General features: G+C 38.0%; 1 protein-coding gene across 18 annotated transcripts in view; it reads right to left on the bottom strand.

The window, feature by feature from the left end:
- The window catches only part of SLC44A5 (solute carrier family 44 member 5), a 466490-nt gene that overhangs the window by 185602 nt on the left and 262061 nt on the right, over positions 1 to 18827 (bottom strand). For 6 of the 18 annotated variants that reach the window (XM_078332262.1, XM_035251898.3, XM_078332254.1 and 3 more), the window contains one exon: positions 12725 to 12763. The exons of 9 other annotated variants lie outside the window; for them this stretch is intronic. Coding sequence is in view for 8 of the 9 variants with exons in the window: in XM_035251898.3 (XP_035107789.1) it covers positions 12725 to 12763 (39 nt within the window). In the remaining variant the exon portion in view is untranslated. The remainder of the gene's footprint in view (positions 1 to 12724; positions 12764 to 18827) is intronic. 3 more of the 18 variants (XM_054236428.2, XM_035251901.3, XM_078332256.1) reach the window with 1 other exon arrangement.

Genomic DNA, 18827 nt, shown 5'->3' on the forward strand with positions numbered 1-18827 from the left:
CAACATGGTGAAACCTTGTCTCTACTAAAAATACAAACTTAGCTTGGCATGGTGGTGTGCACCCATAATTCCAGTTACTCAGGAGGCTGAGGCAGGAGAATTGCTTGAACTTGTAAAGCAGAAGCTGCAGTGAGCTGAGATCATGCCGTAGCACTCTAACCTGGGCAAGAGAGAGACTTGTCTCAAAAAAAAAAAAAAAAAACTCCAGGTAAGGAAAGAGCTTTTTCCCAGTGAGTCAGATACCAAATGCATATAAAATGTTTTGCCTAAATAAATTTGCCCCCCCCTTTTATTTTGAGACAGAGTTTTGCTCTGTCACCCAGGCTGGAGGGCAATGGTGTGATCTCGGCTCACTACAACCTCCCCATCCTGGGTTCAAGTGATTCTCCTGCCTCAGTCTCCCGAGTAGCTGGGATTATGGGTGCCCACCACCATTCCTGGCTAATTTTTGTATATTTAATAGAGACAGGGTTTCACCATGTTGACCAAGCTGGTCTTGAGCTCCTGACCTCAGGTGATCCACCTGCCTGGGCCTCCCAAACCTTTTTTTTAAAATTTATATTTACTCTCCCCAAGATGACTTTAGGCTTTTAAAAATTTCTATATTGAGTCAAACCTGTTTTAGCAATAATTTTTCATTGTTACAACTCTAGCTAATGCTTATATAGAGATTGAAAGGCAAAAACAGAGTAATCAAGATTATGAGAGAATATTTTAATCTTGACATTCTGACACTGAAGATATTCAACATTAAATACAATTTACCCAAGCAAAATGAGATTAGGTGGAAATCATCATGACAAAATAAAACCAGCAATTCTAAAGATATATACATATAGTGAAGTGGATTTTTTCTTTTTAAAAGTTAGTTGAATATGTTAAATGCATTAAAGAATGACATATTATTAGTAACCCTGAAACCTGCAAAAATTGACCTTGGAAGAAATGAAACCTTTAGAGATATTATTAACAGAAAATAGAATTGACATTGGCAAAACTTTTCATGGTAATGTTACTGACCAAAAATTGATAAAAGAATTATATCTTTCTTTAAAATTTGACATTGGAAAATTATATCAGGGAGAAATAAGGACCATAAAAATATTTAATGAAATAGCTATTGTTGTTAAAACAATGTATATAAAACATAATCACAAAAACAAATCTTTATTTTAAAATCGACACAGAAAACATTTAGTCTAATTACATTTAGTAGAATAAAAAAGAATAAAACCATAGTTTAACACTGCTATATAAAAAAAATTGAGGAATCAAAGCCATAGCTTTTACTTCAAAAAATATAAGAACTCTTTATTGACCTAAATTCATTGATGATGGTATAAATCTGAATATTGGTATTTAGAAACAGAGTCAAAATATCCTCAGGTCAACATTTAAATTAATTCAAAATGTCAGAATCAAGAAAAAGATAAAGAAGATGACTGACTAGATGCAGCTGGTGAAGGCCTCTCCCACCAACAGAAACCAAAATGTAGAGTAAACCATCATACTTTGAAAAAAAGCTTTTGAGAGAAAACACCAAAAATTGATAGGGAGGTAACAGACACTGTGGCTGAAGAGGGAGGAAGCTGGGAAGCCTGCATGGAGTCACTGAGCACCAAGACCAGCTCCTGGCCCTCAACAGGTCCTAAGGAAGGGGTGAGTAAAGGAACTCCAAGGCACCACACCCCCCACAACAAATCTCTGGGATCCTAGAGACAAGAGATCCCATGACCCCCACAGACATTTGAATTGGCAGAAGAAACTTCTCAGAGACCAGAGGCAGAAATTGAACCTGCATGGAACCCTAAAGGTTTCAAGGTGGCACATGGTGCAGCTGCAATAAAACGTGACTGCAGGCATTCATCCCACAGGGCTCTCCATCTTGCTCTGAGTGACTGTAGCTCCTGCTGACTGCTGGGTGAGAAGAGAGCAGGGCTGCCTTGCCTGAAGGAGCAGGGCACATCTGATCCACATGCTGCCTTGTCCACCTATCCTTCCTGAGACAATCTGCCTGGCCACTCCTGCTGTTGGTTGCCCATAGCACAGCCTCCACTGCCCAACTGGAGTGTTTTGCCAGCTGCCTGGGAGCAGTTAAACTCCCCCAGCACAGCCAGCACTCAACCCCAAGGGTTCAGAGGACAAACTACTGGCGCAGTCCCTATCCACCAGAATTCAAGCACATGACCCAGAGACATCAAGCTGAGATCTGTGGCCTGAACTCAAGTTGGGGAGGAGCCCCCACTCTCAGAACAGAGGAGAGTATGGCATGGGTTCATGTGGTGGCATGGGAGCTGGTTATCCCTCCCTCCACTAGACCAGTCCAAGGAGCCCTGCAGCCTGGAACATTTTGGAACAGCCAAGTGACCTGGGCACAGGAGGCCTGGGACAAATCTAGCTGCTTAGGCCTGTTGTTAGGGGGGCATCAGAGGAAGACCCAGCAGAAGGAGAGCAAGCTGGGCAGCCCCCACCATCATCCTCTTGGCTAAAATCCCTGGCCATAGTCAACACACAAGCTGAATACCTGTGGTACCACCGCCCTGCCTCAGGATCCTCCACTCTTGGCTCACTGAATCACGAGACTATCTGCAGACATACCCCACAACCTGGTTGGACTCTGCCAGGCTTAGAGACCAGTAGGTCTCCAGGGAATTGCGGGTCTCCTGGTGACCTAACAGTTGGCACAGGGATCACCTAAGGGAGTGAAGAAGCCCCTCTTGGTGCTAAGAAAATGCAGGCATAATGCCAGTAATTGCAGGGGACTCCACTAAGGCCTGGGGACAAACTGGGTGAGGAAGTCATCTTTTGCCTCTCATCTCCCCAGCCCAGAGCACTTTTACACATGCATTGAAACACACAAGAGGCCTGTTGCTAAGTACCTATCTACCAGCCCTGACTCTTAAGCACCATCTACTGGATTGTAGCCTGAATCACACCAGCAAGCAAAAACACATCTCTTCAGCATGCAATACCTGGGAAACCCACCCAGGACCCACACAGGAAAGGATCTACGACTAAGGAACTCTACAGAACCTTGGTCCTCTAAAACCACACAGAAATGAAGCCAATCAACTATACACAACAAGCACCACGGTCAAACCCAACAAAGAATATAAAAACAAAAAGTCCCATGCAAATGACAGCAATTTCCAAAAGAAATACTGGCCCCTCATATGCGAAGGAATCAGTGAAAGCATTCTAGCAATTCAAAAAGTCAGAGTGTTTCCTTATCTTTAAAGGATTGCACTATCTCTCCAGCAATGAATCCTAAACATATTGAAATGTCTGAAACAACTAGCATGGAATTCAGAATATGGATGGCTGAGAAAGCTCAATGAGATTCAGGAGAAAAGTAAAACTCATCCAAAGAAGCTAGGAAACACAACAGAGCCATTTTAAGAAAGAACCAAACTGAACTTCTGGAATTGAAAATTTCACTATAGAAATTTCAAAATACAGTTGCAAGTCTTAATAACAGATTAGACCAAGCTGAGGAAAGAATTTGAGGGCTTTAAGATCATTCCTCCAAATCAACCGAGTCAGAAAAAAAAAAAAGAATAATTTTAAAATGGACAAAGCCTCTGAGAAATATGGAATTACACACAGACTACACTTGTGACTCACTGGCATTTCTGAGAAAGAAGAGAGCAAAACATATAAAACTTGTAAAACATATTTGAGGATATAATCCACAACAATTTTCCCAATTTTGCTGAGGAGGTTCATATGCAAATTCAAGAAATTCATAGAACCTCTGTGAAACATTGTCAAGGTGACCTTTGTCAAGACACATAATCATCAGAATTTTCAAAGTCAACATGAAAAGAAATCTTAAAAGCAACTATAGAAAAGGGTCATATCACTTACAAAGGGAACTCCATCAGGTGAACAGTGGACTTCTCAGCAGAAACCTTACAAGTCAGAATAGACCTGGAGGCCTATTTTTAGCATTTTTGAAGACAAGAAATTCCAATCAAATATTTTGTATCTCACCAAACTAAGTTTCATAACAGAAGGAGAAAGAAAATTTTTTCCAATCAAGCAATCACTGAGAAAATTCATTACCACTAGACCAGTTTTATAAGGGTTCCTTAAAGGAGTTCTAAACATGGAAATAAAAGAATAATACTTGCTACCACAAAAACACATAAGTACATAGCCCACAGACCCTATAAAAAGCAACTACACAATTGAGACTACAAATTATCTTGCTAACAACATCACAACAGGGTCAAAACCTCACATATCAATACGAACCTTGAATGTAAATGGCCTAAAGGCATAGAGTGGCAAATTGAATTTTAAAAAAAAGACACAAGCTTCCACTGTCTTCAAGAGATTCACAGCCAAATTCCACCAGATGTATAAAGAAGAGCTGGTACCAATTTTACTGAAACTATTCCAAAAAAGTCAAGGAGAGCAGACTGCTCCCTAACTCATATCATATCCCATATCACGTATAACAACATCTATAGGCTCACTGCTCCTAAATGACTTTTGAGATAAAAAAGTATCTATCAAATAAACAGAAAATATAAACAAGTAGGCATGGCTATTCTTATACGAGATAAAACCGGGTTTAAACTAACAACAGAAAAAAAAAAAAGACCAAAAGTGTATTATATAATGATAAGGAGTTCATTTTAACAAAAGAGACTTATTTATCCTAAATATATATGCACTCAACATTGGAGCACTCAGATTCAGAAAACACATACTTCTAGACTTACTGAAAGACTTAAACAGCCAATAATAATGGAGAACCTTCAATACCCTACTAAGAGTGTAAGATCATCGAGGCGGAAAACTAACAAAGAAATTCTGGGCTAAAATTAAATTCTTGACCAACTGGACCTAAAAGACATCTACAGGTTACTACCCAACAACCACAGAATATACATTCTTCTCATCTGCACATGAAATATAATCTAAGATCAACCACATTCTTGGACGTAAAGCAAGTCTCAATAAATTTTAAAAAACTGAAATCATACCAGACATATTCTCAGACTGCAGTGAAATGAAAATTAGGTATCAATACCAAGAGGATTTCTCAAAACCACACAACTACATAAAACTAAGCAACTTGCTCCTGAATGACTTTTCGGTAAACAACAAAATTAATGAAATTTAAAAAAATGTTTGAAATAAATGAGAAGAGAGATACAACATAGCAAAAGCTCTGGGATGCAGCAAAAGTAGTGGTAAGAGGAAAGTTTATAGCACTAAACACCTATATCGAGAAGTTAGAAAAATCTCAAATTAACAATCTAATATCGCACATAGAGGAACTAGAAAAACAGGAAAAAACTAATCCCAAAGCTGGCAGAAGAAAACAAATTACTAAAATCAGAGAACTAGTTATATTAAAATGCCAAAATTCATAAAAATGGATCAACAAAACAAAAAATTGGTTCTTTGAAAGAATAAACAAATGTCAATAGACTGCTAGCTAGATTAACAAAGAAAAAAAGAGAAGATCCAAATGAGCACAATCACCAAAGACACTGGTGACATTACAACCAATCCCATAGAAATACAAAAGATCCTCAGAGACTATTAAGAATACATCTGTATACAGAAACTAGAAAATCTAGAGGAAATGGGTAAATTCATAATCTACCAAGATTGAATCAGGAAGAAATTGAAACACTGAAAAGACCAGTAATGAATTCTGAAGTAGGGCCAGTAACAAAAAATGTACCAACCAAAAAAAGCCCTGTAGCAGACAGATTCACAGCCAAATTCTACCAAATGTATAAAACAGAGCTGGTATCAATCTTATTGAAACTATTTTTAAAAATCAAGGTAAGGAGACTCCTCCCTAACTCATTCTACAAAACCAGTGCCATTCTGATACCAAAATCTGGCAAAGTCACAACAGAAAAAGAAAACTCCAGGCATGTATCTTTGATGAACTTAGACACAAAAATTTTTAACAACAAAAATGAGCAAATCAAATCCACTAGCACATCAATAAGTTAATTCATCATAATCAATTAGGCTTTATTCCTGGGATGCAAGGTTGGTTCAACATACATGAATCAATAAATGTCACTCACCATCAACAGAAGTAAAAACAAAGACCCTATAATCATACCATATAATCATCTCAATTAAAAAAAAAAGCTTTTGGTAAAATCCAACAGCCCTTGATGATAAAAACTGTTTCTTTTCTTCAAATGCCCACAAAAGTAGGCATTAGAGGAACATACCTCAAAATAATAAGCAATTTATTAAAAACCTATAGTCAACATCATACTAAAAAAGCAAAAACTAGAAGCATTTTGCCTGAGCCACTGGAACAAGACAAGGATGCTCACTCTCGTTACTCCTATTCAGCATCGTACTGGGAGTCCTAGCTAGAGCAATCAAGTGAGAGAAAAAAATAAAAGAGATCTAAATAGGAAAAGAAGATATCAAATTGCCTCTCTCCACTGAAGATAGAACTACATACCTAGAAAACCCTGAAGATTCTGCTGAAAGACCCCTAAACATGATAACGGACTTCAGTAAAGTTTTAGGATACAAAATCAATGTACAAAAACTAGTAGCACTTCTGTACACCAGTAACATTCAAGCTAATAGGCAAATCAAGAATACAATCCCATTTACAATAGCCAAAAATAAAGTAAAATACCTAGAAATACATTTAACCAACGTGTTAAAAGAGACAACTACAAGGAGAACTACCAAACGCTGCTGAAAGAAATCATAGATGACACAATCAAATGGGGAAATAATTCCTTGCACATAGATTGGAAGAATCAATATTATTTAAATGGCCAAACTGCCCAAAGCAATATACAGATTCTACATTACGCCTATCAAGCTACCAACATCATTTTTTATAGAATTAGAAAAAAACTAATATAAAATTTATATAAAACCAAAAAAAGAGCCCAAATAGCCAAAGCATCCTAAGCAAAAAGAACAAAGTTGACATCCCATTACCCAACTTCAAACATATTACATTACCCAATTTCAAACTATACTATAAGTCTACAGTAATCAAAAGAGCATGGTACTGGTTTAAAAACACACATATAGACTAATGGAAGAGAATAGAGAATTCAAAAACAAAGCTGCACACCTACAACCAACTGACCTTCAACAAAGCCAACAATAATAAGCAATGAGGAAATGATTCCCTGTTCAATAAATGGTGCTGGGATAATTGGCTATCTTTATGCAAAAGAAAGAAACTAGAGCTCCTACCTATCACCATATATAAAATTTAACTGATGATGGATTAAAGATTTAAATGTAAGACTTCAAACTATAAAAATACTAGAACACCACCTAACAAATACCATTCTAAACATTGGTCTTGGCAAAGAATTTAGAACTAAGTCTGCAAAAGCAATTGTAACAACAACAACAAAAAAAAAAACAAAATAAAGCCAGTCACTATGGCTCACACTTGTAATCCCAGCACTTTGGGAGGCCAGGATGGGTGGATTGCTTGAGTCTGGAAGTTTGAGATCAGCCTGAGCAACATAATTAGCCATGCATCATGGTGCAGAGTCCCAACTACTCAGAATATTGAGATGGAAGGATCACCTGAGCCTGGGAAGGTCTAAGCTACAGTGAGCCATGATCACACCACTGCACTTCAGCCTGAATAACAGAATGAGACCCTGTCTCAAAAAAAAAAAAAAAAAAAAATGGACAATTGGGACCTAATTAAACTAAAGGGCTTCTGCACAGCAAGGAAACTATCAAGGGTAAACAGACAACCTACAGAATGGGAGAAAATAATAGTAGCACACTATGCACCTAATAAAGATCTAATATCCAGAATCTATAAGAAACTTAACAAAACAAGTGAAAACAACTCCATCAAAAGGTGGGCAAAGAACATGAACAGATATTTCTCAAAAGAATATATACAAGTGGCCAAGAAACAAATGAAAAACTGTTCCACATTATGCATCATCAGAGAAATGCAAATCAAAACCACAATGCAATACGATCTCATACCAGTGAGAGTGGTCATTATTATAAAGCCAAAAAATATCAGATGTCGTTGAGTACACAGAGAAAAGGGAACTTCTTTATGCTGTTGGTAGGAATGTAAATGAGTTCGGTTACTGTAGAAAGCAGTTTGGAGATTTTTCAAAGTAAAAATAGAACTACCATTCAACCTAGCAATCCCATTGCTTGGTATATATCCAAAGGAAAAGAAATTGTTCTACCAAAAAGATGCCTGCACTTGTACATTTAGTAGCAGGACTTACAATAGCAAAGATATGAAATCAACCTAGGTGCCCATCAACAGTGGACTGGATAAAGAAACTGTGGCACATATACACAGGGAATACTATGCAGCCATAAAAAGAAAGAAATCAGCTGGGCATGGTAGCTCATGCCTGTAACCCCAGCACTTTGCAAGGCCAAAGTGGGAGGATAACCTGAGGTCAGGAGTTCAGGACCAGCCTGACCAACATGGAGAAACCCCATCTCTAATAAAATTACAAAATTAGCTGGGTATGATGGCACATGCCTGTAATCACACCTACTCAGAAGGCCGAGGCAGGAGAATCACTAGAACCCAGGAGGCGGAGGTTGCAGTGAGCTGAGATCACACCATTGCACTCCAGCCTGGGTAACAAGAGTGAAACTCGAGTGAAAGAGTGAAAGAAAGAGAGAGAGAGAGAGAGAGATGGAAGGAAGGACAGAGAGAAAGGAAGGAAGGAAGGAAAGGTTCTTTGAAGCAATGTGGTTGTAGTTGGAGGCCATCATTCTAAGTTAATTAATGTAGAAACAGAAAACCAAACACTGCATAAAATATGTGGGAGCTAAACACTGGATACATACAGACATAAAGATGTGAACAATAGACACTGGAGACTGTAAGAGGGGAGTGAAGATGGGGACAACAACCTATTGGGTACTCTGCTCCCTATCTGGGTGACAGATTCTACCTCAATGGCCTACCCCAAACCTTTACATTATGTGATATACTCTTGCCACAAACCTGCACATGTACTCTCTGAATCTAAAATAAAATTTGAAATTTAAAAAATAAGACAGAAAAATATCTAAACACTGTCTTCATTGTCTTGCATGTCATGCAAATCTTTGCCTTAAAAAGCAGGAAAGTCACCTCAGCTTTCTTTGACTCGGCTAAGGAAGTGTTATTTGAAGAATTATTTTGAAACCAGTATTAATACCTCATTTTAAAAACTCTCTGTATACATACATATAGCCCATATATATATGTATATACAACAATGTAATCATGTTTTATATTATTACAAAGAATCAAAAACTGTCTCTTATCTTGTTTAAAGGTAACATTTTTATGTTTGATTATATTTTTATAACCATAAATAAAAATTTTGACATGTCAGAATCAAACTGGTGGGGTCAAAATAGCCAATATCTAAAATGGCATACTGCACATTAGGCTAATATATTTGTTCTTGTGGTTTGATATTTATGTACTATAAATTAGATAAAATATAAGAAATGAAAAAAGTAATATTAAGTCATTAGTATTGTTCTTTGAGCATTTTAAATAGCAGCTGGTTATTTATTTGCTCACTTCACTACTTGATTTTGAAAATAGGAGCTGTAATTATAAACAGATTCATCTGATTATACTGTGGAGAATAGACCAGAATATGTCAATAGCTGAAGATAAAAATGAGTTAGGAGGTTATGGTAGGTATCTAATTGAGAAAGAACAGTGGTTTGAATGAAACAATTTATTGGAGATGGTGAGAGGTGACACCCTTATTAGAGAAAGGAAGATAGACACAAGAGCAGATTTGGTGGGATATAAAGTTGAATAAATAAGTCCAGGGCAAGAAAGAGCAATCAGGGCTAGAGGTGTAAATCTAGGACTTAACAGCACGTTCATGGTATTTAAAATTATGGCATCAGATAAAATTAATTAGGAAAGTTAGAGAAAATGCACCCTGGGCACTCTCCAACACCCAAACTTTAAGTGTGAGCAATTGGGCAAAGGAGGAGAGATCAGAGAGACAGGAGGAAATCCAGGAAAGTGTGATATCATGGAAGTATAAGAAAGGGTTTAAAAAAGAAGAGTGGCTGACCATGGTAAATGCTGCTGAGAGACAGTAGGGCGAAGAAGAGAATTCTGTAATGGAAGAGGAAGATACAGGTCTATGGAAATGATAAGAAACTGTTTCATGAATTAATGCAGGTACAATTTCAGTTGGAGTGGGATTATGAGAGAATGGGAGAAAAGTGGAGTTAGTGCCAACAAACAGTTCTTTTGAATTTTAGCCTGATGAAAGGGTTAATTGAACATTTTTTAAAAATAAATGTCACACAGCTGTATTAAGGCACATTTTCATTTAAGCAAGAGAGAGAGGGGATAATTGCAAAAGCAAAGTCTTTGAAGAGGTAGTGCTGATAGAGGTACTATGAGCTTTGGAAAGGATGAGGACAACCCTTCCCCGGAACAGAAGAGGAGGTGAAGCATATGGGAACAAGCCACTGACTTTTCTGGGCCTCAGCTTCTTTGGAACAGAAGGCTGTTGAAGAATGTTTCCTATGGGTTAACCTCAATAATACTCCAATTCTCCCAAGCTTACCCACATTGTTGGCACAGTTAAGCTTTCCTTTTTTTTTTTTTTTTTTTTTGTTTTTTTGAGACGGAGTTTTGCTCTTGTTACCCAGGCTGGAGTGCAATGGCGCCATCTCGGCTCACTGCAACCTCCGCCCCCTGGGATCAGGCAATTCTCCTGCCTCAGCCTCCTGAGTAGCTGGGATTACAGGCACGCACCACCGTGCCCAGCTAATTTTTTGTAATTTTTAGTAGAGACGGGGTTTCACCATGTTGACCAGGATGGTCTCGATCTGTTGACCTCATGATCCACCCGCCTCCCCAAAGTGCTGGGATTACAGGCTTGAGCCACCGCTCCCGGCCAGTTAAGCTTTAACACCAGGCTCTTAAAAAGAAGTATAAATGTGAAGTGAATGAACCAAAAAGAAAAGACAAAAATGGCATCATCCACCCAATCGAAATGCCAGGCCTGTTTACCCACTCACCCCTGATTACAGAGTTCACCTCAGATCTTAGGATCTGAGAATGTTTCCCTCTGCTGAGATGCACTTTTAGTGGCTGCAAAACTAACAATTCCTCCTGGGGCATGACTCAGCAGAGTTATCCCATTACTGCCTTCTCTGGGAGAATGGAAGTGGCATATTACAATATCCTACGTTGAACTTTTCTCTTTCTTTTACTTCTGTCCATCCAAGCAGAAGCAGCATTCAGTGGTACTTCTTAGGCTACTTTATATCAGAAGTGGAGTGTTTTTTCCTCATTGGCTCATTTATCTCAAAAACCTTGTCAGAAAGATTAGGGTTTTATTTTAGGCCTAATTACTTTATTCTAAGTGAGAAGACGAAGTATATGAATAAAAACATAACTCAGATCATACTGAGCAAAAAAACATTATTTTGACCCATGATACATTTTGAAGCAGAGTAATTCAGATTTCCAATGGCACAAAAAGACTTGATTTCTACTTCGTTTTAAAGTAAGAAAACAAATCTGCTGATGCATTTTTTACCTTTTTATATCAATCACTAAGATTAGAAAATTACAAATGGAAATTTATAAAACAGCCTCTACAAAAGATTACATTAACTTATAGGATCACATATGATTAAATAACAAAATCTATATGAAGGAATTTTGAAACCGTAAAATACTGAGAACAAACAGCAGCATCTAAGTAGGTAAAATTAAAATATATGAGCCAATAAATGGGTTTTGAGAACAGAGGCAGGGAAGTACATGTATGATCATATTTTCTTACATTTATTTATTTAATCGAAAATAATAATTGTGTATCTTTATAAGGTACAGTGTGATGTTTTGCTCTATGTGTACATTGTAGAAAGATTAAGTTAAGCTGATTGACATATCCATCACCTCTCTATGGTGATCACAGTTAATAATAATGTATTGCATATTTTAAAATTGCCAATAGAATAGACTTTTAACATTCTCACTACATATATAATAATATTTTTAATTGAGGATTGGGTATCGAATTAATGTTGGAAGTCACAACATAAAAGTACTTATTTGTATATCTCAGGGGCAATGAGATTACACAAAGGAAGAGAAATTCTTAAAGCCAGTGCTGCTGAAATGTTTATTTGCATATGAATCACCTGAGAATCTTCTGAAGGTACAAACTCTGATTCAGTAAGTCTGGGGTGGGACTCGAGATGCTGCATTTCTAACTCCTAGGTCCTACTCGTGCTGCTGGTCTACAGAACACACTTTGAGTAGCAAGGCTCAACTCTATGGGGCTAAGGAGAGAGCTGGCTGTCAGAAAAAGAAGACTGAATAATGCACTCAGGGTGTCATGAAAGCTGGAGAGTGAAGGTCTTTATTGGAAAGAGATTCGAACAAGACTCACATATGTGAAAGTCACAAACTGAGCTGAAAGGAGGGAAAGAAGACAAGATGTGTGGGGTGAGCTGGGGTAACAAAACATCAGTAGCTGCATGATGTTTTTCCTGGGAAATTCATTTACAACTCCAAAAAGAGGGAACCCTTTCAGGAAAGAGAAACCAGACAGTTGAAAGAAGGATCCAAAAGAGCTTCAGTCAGCAATTATTCTTTATCAACCAAATATTTAGGTATTCCTAGATTTTAAAAGAATCACATATCTCTCAATAGATAGACTGTCATGAAAGATTCTTAGCACTTAATACTCAGATTATGACTTACCAAAGTCCTCTTCCTCAGAGGGGGTGCCTGCTGGTTCTTCTAGGAAAAAGCAGAAAAGGCAAAAAAAAAAAAAAACATTTGTAGGGAGTGATGACTCTGAGGCTCTATACACATCTCTCCCTATCCAAAAAAATCTTAGTATTTAGAGTAACACACAGAATAACATAAGGGCAGTTGGACTGGTTGAATTAATTCTTTATGCACAAAGCCACCAATAATGAGCATTTATTCTTAAGAGGTTACCAAAAAAAAATTCATAAAGGTACTGGAGTTAAGAGATTTGGGGATGGTAAAATAAAGCTGTTAATTCTTCCATTTGCATCTGTGGCTTGTACAATGTAGGTGATATGTACAGACTTGAAACATGCATTACCAAGAAATGAGGCATTATGTTTACTTTCACTTTCTGTACCTGCTTAAACTTCAGAAGACACATTAGTTATGAAAAACTTAATATGCATTAAATACCCTTTATTACATGCAGAATAGTCAGTGTAGACTAGGGAAAAGAGATATATTTTGAATTCAGCAGTCCCATTTTAATCACATTATGTGTGGCCTTTAGCTTTAACAGAAGCTCCCATGTGATAACTATGAATGACTCTATTCAATTTGGAAGGTACAAATTATGGTAATTTTGGGGAGTGGGGAGGTGGCACGTGCCGTAATGAACAATGACAGCATCCTAATGCTTCAAGTGTCACATACGTTAAACAAAAACACTAACACTTTCTATGAACACCCCATTCTCTCCCCATTCTCTGGTGTTTTATCAGACTTGCCAACTCATTAATTAGAGCTATTGAAAAGAATTCCCTCTATAGACCTCATGGGCAGAAATTACAATGCTTGGTCTCCCCACTGATTTCTCATCAATTGGACTAACAGTAGTAAATCATTGAGAATCAGAGTTGGAATAAAGATTCCAGGGAAAAGAAACACTTGTAAATTGTGTTCCCTTGGGAAAAATAATAATGATAATTAAAATAGCAACCAACTTTTGAATACTTACTATGCACCAGGTGCCATGTTTCATTTATGCTATCTCTCATTTAATATTCACAATAAGCCCTGCAGTAGTTACAATAATCAGTTCTTTTCTAAAAATGAAAAGCCAAGATTCCCAGAGGCAAGGTGAACTTCTGGGGCTAAACTTTGTTTAAAGTCACACTGCTAGTAAGTGGGGAACCTGGAATTCAAACTTAAGTCTGTGTGCCCCAGAGTCCATTTGTAATCAATACAACTACTAGCCTTCAATAATATCAAATGTATCAGAAAAATAAAGACTATTCACAATGTTTGTAATGTTATTTACATTCCAAATGTTAATTGGAGGTGTGGATATTCCTCACCACCAAACACATACCTTTAAAACTAGCAATGGTGGCCCACATTCATCAGGACTGTAAGCATGATTAGGGGCATATAGGTTTCAGACTTACCATTTGAAAAGCTAAATGTAGTGCCTAAAATATCATAAAATGAACATCTCTCACTGGTTTTGTTAAAATAGTGTGTATGAGCAAGTATTGGTGCCTGAGAGGTATAATAAGATGTCAAGATCCAATACAGACAACTTTATTCCTGGTCCTGGGCCCTAAATGACTGAATTTGCCTTTAATGTCCCAAATACATTTAAAAACAACAACAACAAAATTTGAGGTCTATGGTTATCTTAAAAGGTTATATGTCATAGCACATTTTTTATCATACACTTCTAATAAAATTTTAGCTTATATAATAATGGTGGTCAGCCTCTGCCTCCATCCCTCTACTCCAATTTTCTCCAGCTTTCTCTACTATATATACTAGTAAATGCCACCTGCAGACTGAGTCTCATTTGGAACCAGTGATGGGCACGGTGGGAAGCATATCAGTAATCTCAGTCCCTGCCAATGAGAGGAGAAGGGAACTGGGAGTTACTATAACGTAGGTGCTTCACAGATGTAGTTAAATCCTCATGACAACTGTATACTGTGTCATATACTCCATTTTACAGATATGAAAACTGAAACTAAGATGGTGAAAATATTTGACCAAGGTTGTACCATGTAATTGGTTAAGGAACAAACAAAGCAAAGAAAGAAAGCAGGATCTGGTGGTCTTCATCTCCCAGGCTAAATTCCATACAGTATAGTTGTGACTCCTCTTTCTCAATTTTGCATATTCAGTCAAAAAAAAGCAAAGTTCATATTTTGGTGTGGTCAGTTTACATGATGGTTGAACCTGCTTTCTGTATCAGCTTATGTCTTTTTCAAAAGTTGTTTGGGAGAACGCCTTGTGGTGTCTGCATAAGATACCAAAGCCATGCTATTTTGATCCTGACAACAGCTGGGAAGACTGAAATCTAATGTGGACATGCCCCCTGCCTGCTTAAATCAAGTATAGTAAATTTAGAATGAAGTTTCAGACTAAGAGCCAAAAGACTTAAACTCTCCAGTTTTATTGCTGGGCCTTTTACTATACTTTATTCCCTTTTGTCTTTCTTGCTTGGAAGGTATGTTCAGGGGAATGAGGACTGGTAGGAGATAGTGGTAGAGGAGGGGGTAACAATGAGTGGAACTCATTGATGTGAGAGTCATGTTCCTATTGTGTCAGCCTGAGATCTTACTAAAAAGAAGCAAGACCCTAGACCCATAATCAAGCATAGCATCACTAATGATGGATCAACTAGATGTTTCTCCTGATTGAGGCAACAGAGTTTATACAGCATACCTAGCTAGGACATATTCTGGCTCAAAATATTCAAGAGGAACCACCACCAATGATTTAGATTTAATCTAACCTACACATAGGCAATAAAAAAGATACATAAACTAAATGACATTACTGAAAAGAAACTAAACAAATCCAGAAAGTGAGATATTCTGCATGGCAACGGGTCAGTATCAGAGGAAAAAGGGAATGTGCTAATCAAAAGAGACTTCAGGAGCATAACCACTGGATGCAAGGTCTGGCCCTGGATTAGATCCTGATTCAGAAGGAATGCTGTAAAGACAGTGAAAGAAGACAATTGGGGCAATCTGAATATAGAATGAATATTAGCTAATTTTAACATTTGTTACATTGGAAAGATGGAAACTCTTAACAGAAAAAAAGCAGGTAACAAAAAGCACCTAAAAGCAAAATCTCATTATGGTACAAAAATTGTATATCTGGAAGGAAATATAATAAAGATTATATCAGTGGTGATTAAAATATGTTGCTTCATTTAGTTAAATTTAACTTCAATGTTTTGACTTTCTGTAAATCATGTAAAATTGCTTTTATAAGCAATCTACAGATCATTTTATAAAAAAGACACATACACTCATGTTTATTACAGAACTCTTCATAATACAAAAGTTACTGAATCAACCTAAGTGTTCAACAACAGTAGAATAGATAAAGAAAATGTGGTACATATACAACCATGGAATACTATGCAGCTGTTAAGAATGAAATCATGTCCTTTGCAGCAACATGGGTGAAGCCAGAGGCCATTATCCAAAGTGTATCAGCACAGAAACAGAAAATTAAGCACTGCATTTTCTCACTTACAAGTGGGAGCTAAACAAAGTGAACACATGGACATAAAGATGAAAACAATAGACACTGAGGACTCTAAGAAAGGAGAGGAAAGGATATGGATACAAGGGTTGAAAAACAACATATTGAGTACTATGTTCACTATTTGGGTGATGGGTTCCATAGATGTCCGAACCCCAGCATTATGCAATAAACTCACATAACAAACCTGCATATATACCCCTGAATCTGTAATTTTATAAAACCTGCTTAGAGTAATAAAAATTATTTTAATTAAAAATAATTGTTTTTAAATGGAAGTGTATGGATCCTTCTAACAAAGCCCATTTTTTAGTACCCAGAATACATAACTAGTAGGTACAATTTTGAAGAATCAAACCCAAAGGTGGTGCCTTTTAAAGAATGACTTTAACTTCTATTCACTCTTTGGGTTTCAGGTGCCAAGGATGAGTCTCTGCACTCATTTAACATTTGAATTACTCTAGCATTCTTGTCACTGTCAGCAGCTTGCCCTCACCCTCTGTGTTGGGTTCATCAGAGTGAGAATCTGGGCTTTTGCCTGAGTTGCTTTTCCCAGGGCTCCATTCCCCTTTCCTGAGCCCACCTGCTTGGCTTTGGCCTGAGGTCCTACCTCACTTCTGCCAACGCTGAAGACTGAATCCTACTCTTAGAACTCCAACTCTATGACTTAACTATGTCTGTAAATATAGAGAAGGCTCACAGCCATGATGCTGCCATTTATCTGAATTTCCAGCAACTTCTCATGGAAAGGACTGCCACTTCTGTGCCCTGCCTGACAAATTGGATTCTTTGTGATCGCTGCTGTCTGTCCAAACTATGCCTGATCTTGGCATGCCTTTTATACTGCAATGGACAAGGCAACTGCTCTTGTAAGGTAAGCCTCTGAAGCTGGCTTCATTTCCTAATCTGTTCTGGCTTCCACCTTCATTCTACTCACTGGCTTTTGCTATAGAGCCCTGAAGTCTGGAAGCCCAAGACAGAGCTGATGCCAAGTCTGCATCATCTGAGAAAGAAGCTGATTATAAACTCACTACTGAGGGCAAGAAATGGAACCAGGGTAAGAGTACAACCGTGTCCAGAGGCTTATTATTTCCTTCCTTTAATTTATTCCCTCATTTAGGAAACATTTACTGACCTGTAACTGGATATCAAATACTATGCTGGGCACTGGGACTACATAGGTGAACAAGAGAATCTCCGTCCTCAAGTTGTTTATAATGCATCAGGATGGTAGGTCTTAAGCAAATAAACATATCAATCATTATTTGCTTAAAAATGTGACACGATAGGTGCTGTGAAGAATAAGTACAAGGTCTGAAGCATTTAATCCGGAATTTAAAGGATGAGTAAGAGATCACATGATGATTGGCAGCTTCAGCAAAGGGCAAGCATGTGCAAAGATCCTATGGTGGGAAGGAGCTTGGCAGCTATGAGGAACTGAAACAAGGGCAACGTGTGGCTGGAGGACACTGGGCAAGGGGCTGAGTGGTGTGAGCTGGGGCTAGAGAAGTGGGATGGGAGAAGAATGGATATATTTGACTGCCATATAGAAGGCCTCAGCTGCTCTCCAACTAGATAAGAAGGTCTCAGCTGCTCTCCAACTAGATAAGAAGGCCTCAGCTGCTCTCCAACTAGATAAATACCCTTGTAAACATATATACTGCAGCACTGAGGTTTGAAGTGGACATGAGGTTGCTGAGTATCGCCTGTACCCTTCTGTGTTCTAAAAAAAAAAAAAAAGTTGCTACTGAGTCCAAAAAGTAACAGTATTCTGAGCATCATGATTGGGCACTGGAAACAAAACAAAACTCATTATCCCATGCATCAGTAACCTGTTTTGCAATTCTGGCACACAAAACTGCAAGAAAAATGTAGTGGAGTTAGAGATGGCCCAGAGAAAAGCAACAGAGAAGGAGCCAAAAAATGTGATCCACACGTGAAGCAGCTGATGCAGAGAGAAGAAAGATGATAGTTAAGATGGTCAAGGTCTATAAAATCATAAAGCTATAGAACGGTCACAGGGTAGAGGAAGTTGAACACAACATTTTGGTAATTAGATATAGTGTGTGTGTTTTGAAGTTTAAAAGCTTTGGAAACTCATAGTCTGAAAAAATACATTTTGGACAGATGAGATAATGTTCTGTTTTCCGTGTAGCCACAGGGGAGTCCAAGACACCTGCCCCAATACTGCCTCTCACTCCCTAGGTTTTGGGGCAAAGAAGGATACTGAGTCTGTCTCCTCCTCTTTAAAATGGGATGAAGCTCTAAAGGGTTGTTGTAAGAAATAGAGGACATTTGAAATGTTCACTACAGGAGGTGGCTGGCAAGATGGCTGAATAGGAATAGCTCCAGTCTGCTGCTCACAGTGAGATCAACACAGAAGGCAGGTGATTTCTGCATTTACAACTGAGGTAACCAGCTCATCTTATTGGGACTGGTTAGAAGTGGGTGCAGCCCAGGGAGGGTGAGCCAAAGCAGGGTGAGGCGTTACATCACCCAGGAAACAAAAGGGGTTAGGGAACTCCCTCCCCTAAACATGTAAGCTGTGAGGGAC

Source organism: Callithrix jacchus, chromosome 7 (genome assembly GCF_049354715.1).
Source record: "Callithrix jacchus isolate 240 chromosome 7, calJac240_pri, whole genome shotgun sequence".
Taxonomy (NCBI): Eukaryota; Metazoa; Chordata; class Mammalia; order Primates; family Cebidae; genus Callithrix; species Callithrix jacchus.